The sequence below is a fragment of the Cricetulus griseus genome, assembly GCF_003668045.3.
Source record: "Cricetulus griseus strain 17A/GY chromosome 1 unlocalized genomic scaffold, alternate assembly CriGri-PICRH-1.0 chr1_1, whole genome shotgun sequence".
NCBI classification, from domain to species: Eukaryota; Metazoa; Chordata; class Mammalia; order Rodentia; family Cricetidae; genus Cricetulus; species Cricetulus griseus.
The window spans coordinates 220,797,747-220,811,427 of record NW_023276807.1 but is presented as its reverse complement, the minus strand read 5'-3'; the positions used below and the strand labels follow the sequence as shown (position 1 = coordinate 220,811,427).

The 13,681-nt window shown below is 39.5% G+C and overlaps 1 protein-coding gene across 2 annotated transcripts; it reads right to left on the bottom strand.

Annotated features, from left to right (window-relative positions):
* Positions 1-501: 501 nt before the first annotated feature.
* On the bottom strand, positions 502-12,533 carry Pbk (PDZ binding kinase). Of its 2 annotated transcripts, none has more exons than XM_027390308.2 (8): positions 12,217-12,533; positions 9,657-9,734; positions 7,555-7,648; positions 6,487-6,629; positions 5,578-5,747; positions 4,212-4,341; positions 1,955-2,131; positions 502-1,328 (listed from the first exon to the last, which is right to left on the bottom strand). In XM_027390308.2, the coding sequence occupies exons 2-8, from the start codon at positions 9,712-9,714 to the stop codon at positions 1,129-1,131; spliced, it is 972 nt and encodes a 323-aa protein (XP_027246109.1). In that variant the 5' UTR covers positions 9,715-9,734; positions 12,217-12,533; the 3' UTR covers positions 502-1,128. The 2 variants fall into 2 exon arrangements, with proteins under 2 accessions (XP_027246109.1, XP_027246108.1); XM_027390307.2 differs by having other exon boundaries at positions 12,244-12,532.
* Between the last annotated feature and the right edge of the window lie 1,148 nt (positions 12,534-13,681).

Sequence of the window (13,681 nt, the reverse complement as noted above, 5' to 3'; positions counted from 1 at the left end):
CTTTATGGTCTGTACACAGGACCTGTCACTTGGGCAAACCTATTAAAAATGATAAATCAGAGAAAAGGTAGGTAAGACTACTGAATCTTTGGGAGACAGAGGCAGGCAGATCTCTGAGTTCGAGGCTAGCCTGGTCTTCAGAGAGTTCCAGGACAGTCTCCAAACCTACAGAGAAACCCTGTCTGGGGGTGGGGGAGATACTGAATCTGTGCACATTTACACAATTTTTCGATAAGTAAACTTTGACTTTGCTGTCACTTTCCTGCTGTTTTGATGGACAATATACCAATTAATGATCTGTTGCTGCATTACCTAAATTCTGTCTGTAGTCAAGTCTGGGTACACCACCTGGTTTCACCAATTGAATTCTGGTAATTCCAAGGAGCTATGACTCAAACAACTGATCCAATTTAACCTCACTTCATACATAAGAAAACAAGGTTTTGAGAAAAAGCACATTCATTCCATAAGTCAGATGGCAACACAAACAAGAATAGAATATTGAGGTACCAAAACTATCCTTTATTACATCACAACTTTAAAAGTAAAAACAATACATTAGCATGAAAATATATTCAATAAGTTAGACACTAAGATGTGAAGAGATGTAAAGTAGCTGCAGCCAGGGTCTGAAAACCTTAGGAACTACTCTCCCCTGCTCTAAAGATACAGGGATATTTAATAAGCACATGGGCCAACAGATCAGCTAAAGCTGGACATTTGATGAGCAGATGTAGATAAACTCTGCACAGTATAAAGTGAAATTTTAACAACTCACTAAAGAGAATATCTAAAAATATCTTTAGTAAAGCAATGATCCCCTGATTCTAAGTCATCTCAGGGTGACTAGTGTTTTAAATCAGTAGGAGCAGCATCTAGGTACTCTGGAGAGTTAGGTTTTTTTGTTTGTTTTTTGTTTTTTTTTTTTTAACTTCACAGACTATCCAGTACAATAAATGCTTATAAGAAATAACATGTCAGAAAATTATGCAAATATTAACTATATGGTGATCCTAAAATTAGCCACTTCCAGAGTTTAGACACTCTGCAGGTCATAGTAACTAAGTGTGTCTGAGTTAACAGTTCACATACAAGCTATGCTTCCTGCTTAGACCGCCACAAAAAGCATCATTGGACATCTAGTTCCAAAGCTTCAACGATGTGTGCAGCAGAAGGACGATCTTTAGGATCCTCATTAGTACACACGGAGAAAAGTTCAATGACCTTCTGGTATGATTCATCAAGTTCTTCCATGTTGATGGATGGTCTGGTCCCCAGAGCTGCATAGTATGCTTCATCATCAAAGTCACTCTCATCAAAGGTTGCATCTGCACACGAGGGAGTTAGAGATGGAAACAAAATCATGTAGGTCATAGGATAGCTCAACAGCTTACCCTCCTGCAACAAGACCGGGTTATCCAGTGTTTCCCTATACCACAGGCAGTCTGTTCAACGTTCCTGCCGCAGAGATTAGACATTTTCTCTCCAGCAAAAAGGAAACTTTTCAGCTAGATACCCTACTCAGCAAATGTAGATATATTAAAGAAAAATGAGGTATGTCATTTTGGGGGTTGGGGAGATGGCTCAAAGGTTAAGAGCATTGGCTACTCTTCCAGAGGTCCTGAGTTCAATTCCCAGCAACCATATAATGGCTCACAACCATCTGTAATGAAATCTGGTGCCCTCTTCTGACCTGAAGGAATACATGCAGACAAAGCTGTATACATAAGAAAAAAAAATGAGAATCCATGAGTGGAGGGGTTACAAGGGAGGAATACCCTTATGTATCTATTCTCAATAGGTATCTCATTTGTATGAGATTAAATCTAGCCAAATTAATCACAGTATTACTATAATCTTAATTTGCTTTTTGAATTTTAATGGGAGGACAGTTTTATGCACTAATTACCAGAAAGAAACTCCGATTTATGTTAAAACCTATTTGTATTTATACCTTCATCATCATCATCCTCTGGAAGATTGATGTGTGGAATACATAAAGTCATCATTTCCCACAGAGTAAGACCAAAAGCAAACATATCTGCCTTGTCAGTAATAATGCCATTTTCATCCAAGGCTTCCTTGGGTTTCCAGGGCTCCGTGCCAATATAACAGGCCTCAGGATCAGTCACTGAAACACACACACAAATACAAAAATAGTCATAAGAACAGGTGTTAAGGATTATGGAGAAAGGCAAGCAACCAACAAAACAACACAAGCAAAACTCCTTTATACAGGGAGTTCAGAAATTAATCACTATTCAACCTCACTATAATGGATCTGTCCCTTATAAGACTAGAAAGTATTAAAATCTCATCAGTTGGTGGGAATATAAGAAAACAACAGTTCCCTCAGAAGGTAACAGAAATTTAGGGTATAGATAGATATCAAAATTCCACTCAAGCTAGACTATCTTGCTTATAAAGGCATTCAAGCTGGGTGACACAGCAGACTACTTTATGTTTAGGTCTTGGATTTTCTGTAAGCACAGAGGTTGAACACCAAATGGCATTTCAGGACTTCCATGATTGCTACATCAGGAAACCCAGAGAAATAGTCACACACTGGCCTTTAAAGTATTGCATGCCACTCACAGTCCCTTAGTCTAAAATTTTGTCAGCTTCAATTGAAAAAGCAAAAAACAACAGCAAAAATTAATTAGGAAAGGATAGGCTAGTAGATCAGTCTTCGAAGAATTAACATCTCAATATTATCAAACAGTATGAAACACACAGACCTTTCTTTCACTGTCTGGTTCCATCTTAGTGATATTTTATGGTTTCCAGACTTAGAGGATTTTTTTTCTTCTTAGATTTTTAAATATCTTGGGGTTTTAGCAGTTATAAATGGAATTTTTAACTTTTCATTTTCTTATTATTTACTAGTATCAATTTTCTTTTAAAATCAACCATATGAGATTCTTTCTAAGAATGTTTTACTAGCTATTTTTGGATTTCCTAGTTCTTATATCTATTTTGATAATTGCATTTTTCAAGGAAGCTGTCATTTTATATAAGCTGTTGTATTTGGTGGAATACAGCTGTCTGTAATAGTCCTTATACATGTGTAGAATGTACAGCTATGACCCTCTTCATGCCTGATATTAGTGGTTTTGTTCTTTCTTTTCTCAGTCTTGGTGAGAATTTTTATTTTTCTGTATAACCAGTTTGGGCTTTATTAACATTTCCCAGTGACATCTGTTCCTATTTTATTCCTTTCATGGACTTTGCTCTTTCCTGGCTGACAAGGAAGTGCAGCCAACAGTAGTACCTTTTGTCTTTTAAATAATCACTAATAGCTACAAGTTTCCCTGGGAAACTAGTGACTTTACATGTTGTATCATTTTATGTATCAATTCAAAACAGTCTCCAAAACTGTGGCCCAATGATACCCCAATAGGTATGTAAATTTGTATTGCTAACCCCCCAAAACTCAAGGTTCTCCCAGATATTTTGTTAGTAATCTCTAATTTAATTCCTTTGTCCAGTAAGGAATTCTGTGACATCTTCCTTAAGGCAAAATTTCCTTTACATATTTAAAAATGTTTTCTCTAATTAGAATAAATCAAATTCACTGGACAGTGTTAAAGTACATTACACTAAAAATATAATCTTTCAATATTTTATTACTATAACCTCCATTTTACACAAATAAGGATAGAATTGAAAACAAAATGCTTAGCACTCCTAAACAATAGGGGGAAAAAACAAGCAGTTTGTTTAATTAAAGAAGCTTATCTTTGAAATTCTACTTTGAGGCTCTCAATAAATTTACAAATAGAGAAAGAAACATTTGAAGAGGAAAGAAAAGATGTACTAGTCAATCCTGATTAGCATGATTGGATTACAATGCCCAGAAGCTGGGGGAAGCTCTACTCTGGTGGGTGTGTCTTTCCCAAAGTTATTCAGGTAAAATCCATGCTGGTGAGGACCAGTGTGGTCACAGACTAAAGACTGTGAGAGGATTGAGCCTGAGGCCATCCTAACCTGACCAACTTCAAACAAATCAAACTAAGACAAAAAATACACAGATACACTACCAAGAAGTCAATAACTGGAGCGGGGAGCTCAGAGGAAGCGAAAACACCTGAAAGATGCTCTGTATTATACACTTTTCATGAAGTTCATTTAAAATATGTAGGTTTACTATGTTTTACAATGCAAAAATTAAGAGTTCAAAAATTGTATGAATTTAAAACAATGCTACTTACCAGTCATATTTTCATCCAATGGCAGAGAGACTCCTACATCACAGATTTTAATTGTTTCAAAATCACCTTTAATTACAACATTTGAAGACTTTATGTCTCCATGAAGCAGCTTCTTTTCTTGATGCAGATACTAAGAATTGTAAAAACATTCAAATACATGAGCAGAAAAAAAAACTGCTAAAAATTCTTTCAATAAAACAATGACTTGAGCTAGGCAGTGGGGGCATATGCTTTGGGAGGCAAAGGCAGAAGGATCTCTGAGTTCAAGGCCAGCCTGGTCTAAAGAGAGTTCCAGGACAGCCAGGGCTACACAGAGGAACCCTGTCTCAAAAAAACAAAAAACCAACAAAGACTTGAATTTCCTTTGTAAACTGGACTTATTTATCTATTTCAAAGTATTTGAGGCTAGGAAGGGAACATGCCATGTCATTTAAAAGTTTTCTTTACGATGTCTGAATTTTCAAAGCTGACTTCAAAACACTCCAATTTCACTTGAGGCCAATAGTTTTAAATTTTGAAATCTTCACAAACTTATCTCAAATTGTGATGTAATGCAGGTGACTTGGGTCCACTATAATTCATAAGCAGAAACAGAGATGTATTCTATATTATGTTTTTACCATTAACTGCTTTGGAGTTGTCCATAATTATAGTCACATTTTGAACAATGCTGCAATGGCTGTTCATTTGTCAGCACTTGAGCACTATACTATACTATACTATACTATACTATACTATACTATACTATACGCGCAGCTTAGAAAGGAGAAGCCACTCTTGCTGTGATCTGCCCTTCCACAGGAGCCTCCTATGCATACTTAAATGCAGCCCATCATATGGTGAATAGGCCCCAACACGGTTACATTATTAATTTCATTATACATACATACTTAAAGCCATCAGTCAGTAAAAAACTCAGATGTTTCTATCCTTTTTATTTTTGTTAAGATAGTGTTTCTCTATGTAGTCCTGGCTGCCCTAGAACTTACTCTGTAGACCACCCTGGCCTTGAATTCAGAGATCTGTCACGCTGGAATTAAAGGTGTGTACCATCATGCCTGGCTCTATCCTATTTAAAGGTATCTATAAATGTAGTAAATTGTTTTTACAATGCTTTTTTTTTCTCAATCTGCTCCATAAACCAATTTCATATGAGACCTTAACATGTAACCCTGACATCACTATCATGACACTGCGAGTCATCAGTAGTTTTCTAGAGTCACTATTACTAGTGTTTAATTAATATATTCATTTCTTTTCTTCCGTCATGTTGTATCTATCAAAAAAAAAAAAAAACACAGCAACACAGATATAACCCATGTTTAATTTCTTCATAGTTCACCAAAACTATTTAAAATATATTTACCTTTAGCCCTCTTGCCATGTGCAGAGCAACTTTGAGAATTACAGCTGCTGGAAAAGGACTTCCACTGTCTTTGTTTCGCTCTTCTATTAAGTCATTCAGAGACTTTTCACCTCCATACTCCATAGCAAGGCACAGACTGCCATCACTGGCTTCAGTAAAGGCACGGTACCCTTAAGAAAATGTGACAGTTTTCTATGAGACTCTGGAAACCAGGGCTTATTTGGTAATATATCTTGGACCTGGTCTAACACAATAAAATACAAAATTAACCCACAGCTAGAATTTAAATGCCTTCAATGTGTCTAGCACCACAGATCAAAATAGTTTTACTATGCTTTCGTAAATAGAATGATTCCACCAGACGAATTAGTACCAAAAATGAAAAGTGAAGACAAGAACCCATCTAAATGAACATAAATGATCTAAATGAAGATCAGTTTAAGTCCTGAAATCTTTATCTGCACAAAACGATTACACCTCAACTCCATGAAGGTTGGATACAAGCACTTAAAGATCTAAGATATATGGATCTTAAGATATATGATCCATATATATATGGATCATATATATATATATATATATATATAATATATATGCGCATCACATGTGTGCCTGGTGCCAGTGGAAGTCAAGACACTGGATACCCCATGGATGGTTGTGAGCCACCATGTGGGTGCCAAGAACTGAACCTGAGTCCTTCACAAGTGCAACAAGTTCTTTTATCTATTGGTCCATCTCTCCGGCCCCTTACGTGAATTTTTACTTCAGACAATTCACATTAACTTCCAATAACATCCAGACCAACTTTATTTTTATTAGCAAAACCATTTCAGAATGTATCTATATTGTTTCTAATGCCACAGAACATTGCACTGCCACATAACTGCCACCAAGTCAACCTGTACTTACCTATGATGTTTGGATGATTAAGGTTTTTTAAAATCTTAGCCTCATCAGTCAGTCTTTTCTGATATACAGTTCGGTAGTGATCATTACATAAAGGATTGATCTTTTTCACTGCCCAAGGAGAATGAGACAACCCACGTGGGGATCTAAAGTATAAACACATAAATTTAAATGTAAAAAAGGAATAAAAAACAACACCATCCTCAAATTGACCCCATAGAAATATGTATTTAAAAATACATAAAATTCTTTAGATCATCAACACCTGTTACATTTCTGTTTGGACTAAGTCAGTGTCTTGATATCTAAGCCCCGAGAAGGGATTAAAGGAGAAAGATAAAGATGAAATGTTACAAATTTATAAAAGTACAATTAAATTTGAAAGTGGCTACACTATTTTCTAACATTTCTATTCTGGCATGTCAGTCACTATTTTATCAAACATTTTACCTTTATGTATCAGAGATGAGTTATATAATAAATACTAAAGAAATTTAACTTAAAGAGATGCTCCAAAACAGTCTATATAATGGTATCCTCTCTCTTATTATTTGAAATTTCATACATATATGTTCTGATCAAATGTACTTTCCATGTCCCCCCAACTTCAATCCTCATGTGTTCTTTATTCGTTAAGCCTAGAGTCCACTTAGTGCATGGGTACAGGAGCATCTCCTGGAGTGTGGGTAGCCTCTTAGGGGCTGCATCCCTGAAGAGAACCGACTCTCTTCCCTATAGCCATTAACTGCCAGTAGTTCCCCATCCCTGACACGCCCTTTCACCAACAGCTATTTCAACTCCACACCAACATTTCTTCTACACTTGTTCACCACACTCAAAGCCATGTTCTCGCATCTTTCTACCACTTCACCTTCTTAAAGAAGCCAGAAGGGAAAAGGGTTAAGCTATTCCCTTTTATTAATCCACCAGTAAGAATTTAGGAGTACAGTACTTGGGGCAGAACTCTAGCAGTTATCAAGATTCTGAGAACTGGAATGTAGCCTTCAGGTGTGATGAGGAACTTACCCAATTCAGGCACAAGGACCCACAAGTTGGAAATCTTGCACTCACCTTTTCATTAGGTAAACATTGACCCCAGTCCCAAAGCCAAGCTTCTGCATAAATGGAGAGGCAGGGATAGTTACACATGGAGTCGAACATAATACTAAAAATCAAAAACAAAAGCAAGAACTTAGCACTTGAAAATGGTAGTACAAAAGAATCTTGACAGTCTTTAAACACTGTGGTAAGATTAGTAATGGCATTTTTTTTTTTTAAACAGAGTATATGAGTACCCTTTGACTAAGACAACTTCTGTAACTCTCACAGTAACCCTAATGTAAATGGCCTGTTTTTTATGGCATACAAGCTAAGAATTTAAAAAAATCTATTTAGCTATTATTGTGTGTATGTATACATGGTGTATGTATGTAGATGTGAATGCCATGGCACACATGTGGAGGTCAGAGGACAGCTTTTGAACTTGTTTTTGGACAGATTATACTCAGGTCAACACTCAACATCAGTGAGATGTTGAGCCATCTCACTGGTCTTTGTTTGCTTTTCAAGACATGGTTTCTCTGTGTAGCTATGGCTATCCTGGAACTCTCTCTGTACAACAGGCTGGCCTTGAACTCACAGAGATCTACCTCTTGAGTGCTGGGATTAAAGGTGTGTGCTTTTTTTTTTTTTTTACATTCTTTAAGGGCTATTTAAAAACAAAGAATATAGAGGCTGCTGAGATGGCTCGGTGGTCTAGAGCACAAGCTGCTCATACAGACAGCTGTTCTCTCTGTGAACTAAAAAACCTGACAAAATACAATAGCTTTCAGATGCATGATAAGAGGCAGAGCAGAGCTGTGACCTCTGAGCAAGGATGAACCCATGAAGCAAATCCTATCATCTCCCCATGGCCCTGAAAGGGAAAGGCAGTCCAGGCAGGCTCAAGCAGAGGAAACAGCCCAACAGTATGTCAAACCACAGAGACAGAGCAGAGGTCAAGGAGGACTAGGTAGCTGGAAGCTGTGGAGCAGAACACAGGAGGGAGCTAAAAGAAAATGGGCAATAGAAAAGATTTCCCATAGAGTGTGCTTGGCTAGTACTTAACTGCACACATAATGGGAAGTATTCCCCCAAGCCAGGAAAGCAATGGAAGTCTAGGAGTAGGATCACTTTACCATCATCAGCCATACCAGGCGGCACTGTAGCAGACTGTTAAGTAAAGCCCTCTAAAGGGTAACAACTCAGTACTACCACTAACTTTTGGCCCAAGCAAAGTCTGTAAGAAAGCTTAAAGGCCAGTATCAAAAGGAACAGGCTTACCATCATTCAGCCAAATAAGCTTTGGAGCTTCATGAGACCAAACGCCCTATAGAGTGACAAAATCCAGCACTCGACATAAAACATCTACCACCTAATCAAAAATTACCAGGATAGTGTGGGCACACTGAAGGATAAGTAGATGTTCTTAAAGGTCCTATACTCTCAGGTCTCAGAGGCAAGAGAGGGGCTGGAGCCTGAGAACTACATCTGAACAGCTACATCTAATATGCATTGGGAACAACACAGATATGTCCACTAGCAAGCATGAGGAGCCAGTTAATAAGGTAATTTTTAGAAAAAGTTATAGATATTGGAGTGGAAAAATTGTTCAAATATTAATCTACACATGACTAACTACTTAAGATATCCTACACAAGTCAGGCAGTGGTTTAATCCCAGCACCCCAGAAGCAGAGGCAGGCAGATCTTTGAGTTCAAGGCCAGTCTGCTCTACAGAGTGAGTTCCAGGACAGCCACAGTTACACAGAGAAACCCTGTCTCAAACAAGATATCTTAAATAATCTTCAAGACACATCTATGATAAAAGTGCTTGCTATGCAAGCCTGATGCTCAACTCCTGGAGGAACTCTAGGAATTTCCTCCTAAAAGGAGTGAACTGACTCTTGTTAATGTCTGCTTCAAGTCAGAAGACCATCACCAGGAAGAACCTAAAGTCCAGAATGACCATGTCAGTCGACAGAAAGTCTGGCCCACCCTATTAGAAGCTCCATTATGGCTAGCATGCTTATAATAACCAATGTTAGACTGTTCACAGACAACAACAATGAGCAAACACTGAAACATTTCTGGTAGATATAGCAACAAGAAAAGATCTGTCTTCTGCAATCTTACCAGATTTCCTTTTTTCAGATAATTTGTTTGGTGTCTTGAAATTATTGATTCCTTCCATTGTAGCAATCACTTTAGGTCCTATAATGAAAACAAGCTAAGTTACACTGCAGCTGTAAAGAATAACACTCATTTTCGAGGAGAATCCCATAACATCATTTTATCATAGAAATACACGATTTGAGAACCGAAAATGACCTCAGCAAATACTTTGTCCAATTTTATTTACAATGGTAAAATTGAGACCCAGAGAATCACTATCAGTGATTAGGGGTTGCAGTTTTAATTATAAAAGATATACTTAGAAGCCAGAGACATAGCTCAGAAGGTAAAAGCACTTGTAACAGTGGTACTGTTAGTCTGGCATGCACATGGCCATGAGTTCAATCCCCACTGTCAAAACATAAAGGTAAATAGTACATTTTCCCCTCTCATACTTCCCAGGAGAAGTTACAAACAGGTCTCATTTTCCTTTAAGGCAAGCCTGTAATAACAGCACTTGGAGGCTAAGACCAACCTGGACAACAGTGAAACTCTACTTCAAACAAAACAAAAATGGAAAACTGCATACAAGCAGCAATACTTCTAACAGTCCAAACAGACAAGAGAAGAAACCCTTAGATGCTGAATGTGGAGTACAGTGTGGGATCTGCATACCAAGTAACAAAGTATGTATGTATGTATGTACAAGTGAACCAGGAAAATATGCTAAGTAAACTAAACCAGATATAGAAACACACACATATGACTCCAATGATGGAGCACGTCTAAAGCTGTCCAGAATGTCCAGAAAATGCCATGATTTCCTGATGGCTTAGCTGTGGCTAGGAAGAAAAAAGTTAAAATAAGGCAGGGGGGTTCTAAATTGAACAAATGAAAAAAAAAAAAAGAGGGCATGAGAGATTGGCAGCTCATTTTTTGATGCTTTGTTAGATCTTGGAGGTAAGGTCAAACAGGAAGTCAAACATAGATCTGGAACAAAGCTGAAGACATCATTTTGTGGACTTACCAATGGGAATGGGGTTAACACTGAGATTCTAGATGAGAATGGGTACAACCCTCAGTACCCAGTTTGGGAAACAAAGGGAAAAATCCACCTATAGAATGTAAGCCGTGTGCAAAATTCTTGGCAAAGAGTGACCTGGAGAAGTCAATGTCCATGTTCCCACAGCTTGAAGACTGGATATACACAGATGCATGGTGTTTTTTAAAAGATTAAAACACCGAGGTCTAAATGTTTTAACAGTTTAACAGTTTTAATATTCTGGACACTCAAAACTGCCTTACCTTCCATTTAATGCTATTTGTACCAAAATATGCTATGTCCCATGCATTTCAGTTGTCTGATGGTATTTTCCTTTCCTGGCTGAGTTTGAGCTTTAGTCTATATACTGTCTTGGGGTCTGTATATACTTTCCATCGGTATTAATTGTTAAGTAACTATACTAACTTTAAACCACATAACCTTTAGGCTTATGGTTCAAAGGGCACATTTGATATAGCTGGTGGATCTACTGATGGGTTTGCTAAACCCGTGGTCATGTTTTGTTCTGTTGAGTCTAGGTCTCACCAGTGCTTAACTGGCCTTCAACTGGCTGTGTATACCCAGTTGATATCCAATGTTACACCCTCCTGACTCAATTCCCAATGACTGAGATTACCAGTGTACACCATGCTTGGCTAATCTGATAACTGCTTTTAAGATTTTATTTCTCATTATTCTGCTGTGTGTGGCAGGGGGTGGTGTATGCACAGCAATACAGGTGCCTGAGGTGAAGGATGGAATTACAGGCACTTGTGAGCCACTCCCTCCTCATGGGTCCTGGGAAACAGCTCAGGAACCCTGCAAAAGCAGTGCAGGCTCTAACCACAGAACAAACTCTCCAGCGGCCCCTCCCCCCGTTACTTTATAGTATTGCTTAACAGTGCTTGACTTTTCATAAGTATCTTTTTATTAGCATATGCTAAGTCTACATGGTTATGCGTTTCCCTATGAATTTTCATGCATGCATGTATGTATGTATGTAAATATATTTTTCAAAAATATCAACATTCCCGTGTATAAAACGCTACCCGCAGCCACATTCCTGTCCTTTCTTCAGCCTCCACTCCCTATGCTGGGGCCACAGGCACTCTTTGGGATGGAACCCAGGGCTGCAAGTTTGCTGGACACGGACCGAACGCAGTGGGTCCCCAGGCCACACATCCCTAACCTTTCTACTGCGGCCTCACCTTTAAAAGCAGAGGCATTATTTGAGAGGTGCTTTCCCGTCCCCGTCATGAAGAAGAGGGTGATTTCCTCTCTGAACCCCCAAACTCCCCGCGATCCGGGAGCTCAGGGTCAGATTCTCGGAGGTGCCCGATGGTTCGCTATTCTCCTCCCTCCGCTGTCTGTCTTCCCCTGGGTCCTCCCTGGATCTCGCCGCTGTGTACCCTCCATCAGCTGTCCTTCCCGTAGATCTCCTAGGCCGCTGTCCACTGGGTCCCGGGTCCTCCCCTAGGGACTGTCACCCTCCCATCCGCGATCCTCCCTTTCTCTGGTCCTCGATCCTCCGCTCCTCACCCTCGAGTCCGCCACACTTTCCCTTACCACAGTCACACCCTTGATCAAGTAAAAAGGTGAAGTGACGAGCTGGCTCAAAGCTGTGTGAGCACCCAGGCCGGAAGATGCAGGAACAGCTCCCGCTGACACTCGCTGTAACCGTCGCAGCGTTTAGGCGCGCGCGTTTTCAAAGGTTGCTCCGCGCCGGGTGGTACTAGGTCAGAACTGCCGAGCTGTCTCAAAGCTGTCTGGACAGCTGCTCCGGGAAGTGCTCGAACAGCGCAGGCCAACACTCGCAGTAACCGCCGTAGCGTTTAGGGCGCGCGCACTTTCAAAGGTCCCGCCAGTGACTACGGGGCGGCACTAGGGTCAGAACTTCTGCGTTTGCGTTCGCGTTCGCGCAGTCTGTCTTGGCCTGCTTGGGCTTCCACGTTTAACAGAGGCCAAAGAGAAAGGACCTTCCAGAGGAATGGCTGGAAAAGTTATATAGCAAGTATCAGTACTTCGGACGAACGAATATTGGCGAAGAAGAAGAAGAAGAAGAAGAAGAAGAAGAAGAAGAAGAAGAAGAAGAAGAAGAAGAAGAAGAAGAAGAAGAAGAAGAAGAAGAAGAAGAAGAAAGCGTGCCTGTTTTGAAGGCAAATCTATCCAAACTACAAACACTGTGCAGAATATGCATAGGTAGGATGTTTTATTGCAGATTTATGAGACCTTAAAACACTAACTAGAAATGTGTAGAGTTTACCATCAGGAGCTGACAATAGAAATAGAATATTTAGAAATTTTGTTAACTTAAATTTTTTTTTTTGTCCGGTGGTGGTGGTGCACGCCTTTAATACCATCACTCGGAGGCAGAGGCAGGCGGATATCTGTGAGTTCCAGGTCAGCCTCAAAAGCCACAGAAAAACCCTGATTTGAAAAACAAAAAAAAAAAGAAAAAAATTTTTACTATCTCTCTCTCTCTCTCTCTCTCTCTCTCTCTCTCTTCTGTGTGGGGTGTGTGTGTGTGTGGTGTGTGTGTGTGTGTGTGTGTGTGTGTGTGTGTGTGTGTGTGTTTCTGCCACCCACAAGTAGAGGTCAGAGGACAACTTACAGAAACTCATCTCCACCTCAGACTCCTGCGATCTGAGATAGTCAGGCTCCAACAGCAAGCTCTTTTCTTCCCGCTGAATCATTTGCTAATTCTTGTAATTACCACATTCTACTTAACAAATATTTTCAGAGCACCTGCTGTGTGCCGGATGTCTACACTTGAATGCCTACTGCATAACATAGTCTACGGTGTTCACTACAAGAGAAGTGGATTACATTTAGGAGAGCAGGAAGACATCTACTGGGCTCAAGGACCAGGTGATACCTTAAAAAGGAAAACGTACAATGTAATACAAGAAACACTGAGATGTGCCTCCCCAGCAGGAGTACTCGGTGCTGCACTGTGACCTCTTCAATAGTCTGGAGGAATTCAACCTTCAGTCCTAATCCAGAT

Bases quoted from the DNA above. Each gene is read 5' to 3' on its own strand.
- Pbk (XM_027390308.2), bottom strand. From the start codon at position 9,714: ATGGAAGGAATCAATAATTTCAAGACACCAAACAAATTATCTGAAAAA. The intron at 4,342-5,577 runs GTAAATATATTT...TACAATTCTTAG, and splicing joins ACATGGCAAGAGGGCTAAAG to TATCTGCATCAAGAAAAGAA. The intron at 2,132-4,211 runs GTAAGTAGCATT...TGTGTGTTTCAG, and splicing joins ATTGGATGAAAATATGACTG to TGACTGATCCTGAGGCCTGT.